The 6,617-nt window shown below is 43.7% G+C and overlaps 1 protein-coding gene across 2 annotated transcripts; it reads right to left on the bottom strand.

The window, feature by feature from the left end:
• Positions 1 to 241: 241 nt before the first annotated feature.
• LOC307216577 (uncharacterized protein) lies at positions 242 to 3,349 on the bottom strand. Of its 2 annotated transcripts, none has more exons than XM_079977033.1 (3): positions 2,992 to 3,349; positions 2,252 to 2,415; positions 242 to 1,140 (listed from the first exon to the last, which is right to left on the bottom strand). In XM_079977033.1, the coding sequence occupies exons 1-3, from the start codon at positions 3,011 to 3,013 to the stop codon at positions 577 to 579; spliced, it is 750 nt and encodes a 249-aa protein (XP_079833159.1). In that variant the 5' UTR covers positions 3,014 to 3,349; the 3' UTR covers positions 242 to 576. The 2 variants fall into 2 exon arrangements, with proteins under 2 accessions (XP_079833159.1, XP_079833160.1); XM_079977034.1 differs by having other exon boundaries at positions 2,252 to 2,412.
• Positions 3,350 to 6,617: the final 3,268 nt, after the last annotated feature.

The raw sequence follows: 6,617 nt of genomic DNA, 5'->3' as shown, positions 1-6,617 counted from the left end.
TGGAGAGCAACTTAACACACTCATGGTAGAAAAATCAATTAAACCTTATATCCCCATCTCAAACTTCTGTTTTTTAAAAAATGGAAGACTCATGAATGGAAACCAAATTTATTAACACAGAAAAGTGTTACCAAATCTACTTATAGCAGATTCTACAAATATTATTTTGCATACAAAAAAATAAAATAAAAAAAAATACAGCAACTTCCCACCACATTTATTGCCACCTATTCTAGCCTCAGATACAGAGACTTAAAAAGGAAATGAAAGGGACAGAAAACCATTGGTGCATTAAAATGTGTCTCAGGAATATCCAGCCATTAGAAGACGTGACCTTTTATCTCTAGAACCACATGTACCGCACAACTGACTTTTTTCTATGGGAAAATTAAGCCCATGTTTATATGCTTGCACACAGGAAAGTGAATGTTTCAGTAAATGGAAAATTAAATGAAGACTCCAGACAAGCTATTAAAAGAACAAACTTTATTCAAAACATCAGAGTAGTGCATTAAAAGGCATTACAAGAGGGAGCTTGTAAAATATGTACAGGATAGCAAGGAAGGAGTTGGGATGCTAATCTGGAACCTGACTTAAAGAGAAAAACTGAGAGTCCGAAGCACTTCCATCAACATTCTGCATTTGTCCAGGATTTGTAGCTGAACAATTCCCCGTTGCAGACCAGGGAGTATAAGTGCTTGATTCCATGAAGAAGTTCCCAGCTGATGGTGGAGGCTGCCTCACCATCTCCGCACCGTAATATGGAACTGGGCAGTTGCTCGCCTGGGAAGTCTCACAAAGCCCAGTTCCACAAAAAGCAGCTTCCTGGTAATAAGCAGGGTTCAATTCCAGGGAGCTCTGCTGTTGCGGGGCACACTCTCCTGGCTGTATGTTGTTGAGAGGTGGCTGCCACAACCCTGCTCCTCTATAGCTTTCAGCATAATGAAAGGTCTGTGGCTGATAAAATTGTTCCGTGTGAATATTTTGGCTGCTTCCTGGACTGCTTCTTGGGCTGCTGTCCAGGCTGCTTCTTGGACCGGTTCTCTCACTGTGGCTATAAGGAGCTGCAGAAGGGTTCCCGATCCTTATCCTGGAACCTATCCTCTTTGGTGTTCTGGCCCTTCTGTTTTGAAACCAGACCTGAACAGAAGAAAGGAGAGAACCAGTATAGAAGACATTGTTACCATAAATATGTCTTTTTGATCCAACAGAGAGAACTACATTTAATAAATTATGCTTATTCCTCTGGGGTTTTTCTTTAGTTCTCTGCAGCATTTGTCTACTATCTTCAGCTCCGCATTCATATATCCCATGTTCATAATCTCCAGTTACTGTTAAATATAAACCTTCTAAGTTGCAATGACTAAATGCTGCTATTTGGCTGTATTTTGTTCTGCAGTATCAGAAAAAGCCACCTTTAAAAGCTGCACAAGTGTACAGTTCCACAAGACTCGCTTTACTGAAGTATAACCTGTGGATGTGAGCTTCACATGCAAGAAATTGTCAAGCATTTGTTAAAGCCAAGTGGATGCCTGCATACAAGACTTAGCATCTCTGTGTGCATTTGTGCTGGAAGGCAACACTTCATGCCTGGCAATTGTTTTAAAAATTCCAAAAACTTAGCAATAGTAATTTTAAATGGCTCACTCAGATGACCTACCCATTTGTTGTGCCCTGTTTGGGGTCTTCTGCCACGGCCTCCCAAGTGTCCTGGGGGTAATGGACTAGGCAGGGAAGGGTTTATATACTAAAGGGTTTATATTTTCTAAATGCCAATTTCTCCGTAGGAGAGAACTAAGTACTTGCTCAACTTTTGCCAGAAAAAGCAATGCAGCTTAACTCGTTTTAGTCTCCCCAGTGCAAGCTGCTTGTGGCTGCAGTCCTCTGCACATTACCTTTTGGGAGTTAGTGTTAACTGGATCAGGCTGCAAAGGCAGCCTATAAAACCAGATTTAATGTACTTTTAGCACTAAGCCCATCCATTGCAGAAATTAGATTTCTAAGCTGGGTCTCTGAAGATTTTTAAAAATGATTTAAACCCAGAAACCACGATACGCCCCCCCCAAAAAAAAACACACACACCAAGATAGAGGAACTTAGCTCTTGAACAAGGCGCCTTTCGCGATAAGCTGAGAGGCACCAGGGTGAACTAAGGCCTTCGACTACGCAAGGATTATTCTGAGCGTTTCAAATTGTTCCAGTACGTGCGGTTTAGGGAAGTCTTGGGAGCCCCCACCATCCCGATTCTTACGTGCACACGATCTTCTTCAACTCCGATGCACCTCGCCAGCGCCTCCCTAGTCTCGTATCCGGGGTACCGGTTCTCTTCAAATGACTTTTTAAGGAGCTCGACGTGAGATGGGCTAAAAACAGTCCTTTTTCGCCTTTCTCCTCTGACTTTGGGGTAGCTTCCTCCTGAGAAAAGACAAAGCGGCAAATGTGAACGAAGCGCTCGGCATAAACTGAACCGGCGCTTGCAGATCTTCCTCCCTGAATTGGTTTTGGCATGGACACTAATTTTAAACAAACCCCGGGTTGCTCGGAGCAAGGCTTGCATGAAAACAAACCAAAGAATTTTAAGTAAGAAGTTTACGCTCTTATTTCTATGCCTGCCATCGTTTTCCGTAGCCGATCCTAACCACGATTACTGGGAAATTTAATCCCGTTTATGTGAAAGGTTTTTATCAATCAGAAAATGTGTGTGTAAATGCTTCATGCAGTAAAATGCAGTAAATGCTTCATGCTCACAAGTAAAGATGTGCAAACCAATCTTGCGAAATGTTTCCAACCGAAGACATTTGAGCCCCTGTGTAATCCCTCCACGGCTACCACAAATGGGTCTTTCCTATACCCTGATCCTGACTCAGAAACAAAAACACCCTTCATTTATAAAAACCGTTGAATTTATAACCCTTAATTTATATCATTCATTTGAGCATTTTTTTAAAGGCAAGTGAACTAAAAATCGTTTTAACAATCCTCTGTTCTTACCTTGGCTGTTGGTAGTTTTCATCTTGCAAAAGCGCTGCCTCGCTCTCTTCCAACAAAGCTGCTTTTCGCTTCCACAAAGTCCCCTTGCTCCTCAAGGCCCGCTCCAGGTTTCTGGAGTTCGGCGCCTTTATAGCCCCTCCTGGCTGCCAGTTGGCCGGCGCGTTTTCCTTGGAGAGAAGCGCTCCAATGGGGAGGCGGCTTTTGGGGAGGAGCGAGTTTCAAGTTCACTTTTCAAGCGCTGCTTGACCAATCTAGATGGGCTGGAGCGCACCCTTCCCTTGGCATCACCCCTTAGCAAAACTGGAAAATAGCCCCATAGGCTTGGAGATTAGTGTGCACAGTTGAAGGGAATTGAGAGGATGGGTTGAGGAGCGAGATAGCCAGACAGAACTGTGGTTTATTTTTAAAAAATATTATTATGAGGCTTTAATTTTACATACAGAGATGCGCCAAGACTTAGGCATGTTGAAAGGCATGTTGGGCTTTGCCCAAGAAGCCAAGACACTCTGAGCAAGTACACTCTGAAACCCCCTGCCTTTTGAGATGAAGCAGGCGCCTTCACTGCACCCTTTTTGGCGCCTGCTATAAACTTTGTTTCCTTTCCTTTACCTTTACCTGCCATGCCTTTTAATCGGTGGTTTTAGCTTAACTGTAATTGCATTTTGCATGTTTTTCACTTTGACTTTTATCGATCATGTTCATGCTTTCGTAAGCCGCTTAGAGGTTTTCGTTAAGGTTAGGCGGTGCAAAAACTTGAAGGGAAGAATGTGAGTAACACCATTGCAAATAAAGGGAAGGCAAACTGCTCTTGCCAAGAAGTCAGTAGGTCTTTCAAGCCCAAGCGGTTGATGTTAGATGCTCAGAGTATTCAGCCCCGGACAGACGTCGCAACCAAATCCTGAATCTACACAGTCTCAAGGCACTGTCGCTTGTAAGTGCAAGGGGGTTGCATTCTCTTTCTTTCTTCTTCTTTTATTAATGATGCTTTCTTTCTTGTTCACTTCAACTATTTCTCTTTCTGTCTTTCTATCCCCACAACTTTCACGTGGCCATCTTCCTCTGCCTTTCAGGGACTTTCGGCATCCAAATAGCTTGCCGCTCCACCCTGCACCCGGGGCAGGATAGTTGCCTCCGATCCTCAAAGGAACTGAAAACTTTCTGCAACCTTCCAGCTCATACAATGCATGTTCCCAGTCCCTGGCAGTTTGTTAATCAAGAATGGTTCTCTGATGGTACATTCTTTGTTATTTTTGCATAAGATAATTAAAACAAGGGACCCTCCCTAGGTGTATCTATAAACCCTAATCCTAAGTATGCTGACTCAGAATCGGCAAGGAAACTTTGTTTCGAGTAAGAACTACATGTTTTACGGCTGAAAAAAAAAGCTTCAGTGAAGGTTGGGGGCGTTACAGAAAGATGTGGAAACCTCAGCAAACATATCAGTACTGTCTCAGGAAAGATTATCCCTGAACAAAAGAGGGCTCACATTGGGGGTGGGAGAGACACAGTGAAATGTCTCTAATTTCTGCCATCATCATCGCTTAGAAGCCCGGTGTATTTCTGAAGAAGGCAATTGATTTAAATATGTATTCCTGTAAGGTACTTACAGTAGGGACTAGCAGAATTTCCTGGAAAACATTTACTTGTATCCTTTGGGATACAATACGTTGCGATCTATCTCAACATATTCTTCATCATAGCGGTGGAACATCTACCTAGAATATAAGGGGGTTCTTATTCGTTCCAGAATGTAGAAATGTGTCCAAACTAATTTGCTTCAAAATTTTCTTATTTTGGAAGGGAGATTTGGGATGCTGTGCTAGCCTAACTTACTTGGGACTTAGGACCTACTTCTGAGTAGGCATGGTTAAGGTTGCTCTGTTAACAGCATTCCCAATATTGTGTATTTTGGTGTGCTGGTGAAAAGCTGCAAACTGTACCACATGGGTTACTGTTGTGTGATTTTTATAGAGTTAAAAGTATAATACTTATTTGTCTGCTATATAACTTTCTGTTTGTTTGTTTGCTTGATTGATTGATTTAGATTCCACCCTTCATCACAGTATCTCAGGACAGTTCACAAGACTGATAGATAGATAAATAGATAGATGATAGATGATAGATAGATAGATAGATAGATAGATAGATAGATAGATAAAACTTTATTCGCATTAGCGGAGTCTATAACCTGAAGCGCCTGTAACATTAAAATCTAGGGATTGCGGCATGTATTAGCTGTGAAGTAGCCTTTTATTTTTGATTCATCAACCTTGGAATCCAAGAATGTCTGTTTATGATGATATGTGAAGTGGATTCCAAACCATTTATACTTGATAGTAAATATTTCCAGACAATTTGGCCTCGGCTAGGGACATTAATCTTCCATTTTTGAGAATCGTTCTTCTATCTCACTTGACAGTCCTGTGAGGCTCCCACAAGAAATGAATAAAAAGCTCACAATCAAGCTGATTTCCAAGTCACGTCATCCTCAGTATTCGTTTCGTATCTCAAAATGGGACAAAGATATGGTCTTCCCAAGAGGGTTACCAAACCGGGGACTGGGGGGGCAATGGTGCTCTTGAGGACTTCCTCTGGCTCCCCCAAAACATCTGAGACACACATCTCCCCTGCTCCCTGCCCTCTTCCTCAGCAACTGGGAAACTTTTTCGGAGAGGAGACCGTGGTTCACGAAAGCATAGGACACAATAAATTTGGGAGCCTTTGGCGTGTCAAAACACGGTTTGCGCTGTTAATTCAACACGTATTTTTCCGAGCAGAAACGTGACCTCCTGCTCCGTGTGTTTCACTAGCCATGAAGTTTAACTGTTCATTCAAACAACCAGCACAGGGCTAATCTCACATGGACATTGCTGCTGTTCGTATTAGGAAGTTGCTTTGTGGTACATTGTGCTTGGAAAGTTGCCAAGTTACACTTTACGCGGTGAAACATTGTGATCTTTGAACCTTGGAGGAGAAAGGGACATCATGTATAAACGAACTAGTAATAGCTTGAAACGCAGCTATGTATTTTATATCTAAACTTTGTTTGCTGGTTTTCCTTTCCTCGTCCTCCTACAAATAAACGCAAATCAATGTTCCGGGTTGCTATGTTCTCATGGTTTTGATTTACGGAATTTGTACTCGGAGCCCAGATCGGCAGGACACACTTTGTGTGTGTGTGGAAGGATTGTGGTGTTATTTTGTGTGTGTGTGCAGGGAGGCCCTGACACTCCCGCGAGGGAGACCAGCCTGAGAGGCGGCGACTTACGCCAAGGCACCCGAGGGAGCTTCGGGGCTGGTAGTAGGGTGTGTGCGTCTGTAGGGATGTGCACCCTGCCTGCCTCAGGCCAACACGCAGGTACGCCGCCAAATATATATATTCCCTGAGGGAAGATGGCGCCGCCGCGCCCTGTGGTGGCGCCTGGGGAGCGGCTACCAGATAACTCGGAAGGGCTTCCCTCTCGCCATTGTCTTCCCTTATTACGTTCCCGCTGCATCAGCGCTATAACCAACGTCTTGCTGGGGCAACGGGGGGGGGGGGTTGTGTGTGTGTCGCCCTCCTCCTCCTCCTAGCTGGTCTCCCCTCTTCTTCCCCCCCGTCCCCTGGTCTCCTCTCCGCTCCCTCT

The sequence above is a fragment of the Podarcis cretensis genome (genome assembly GCF_951804945.1).
Source record: "Podarcis cretensis genome assembly, chromosome: 5".
Lineage (NCBI taxonomy): Eukaryota > Metazoa > Chordata > Lepidosauria > Squamata > Lacertidae > Podarcis > Podarcis cretensis.
Note: the sequence above shows the minus strand (reverse complement) of the source record. Positions and strands in the feature narration are given on the sequence as shown.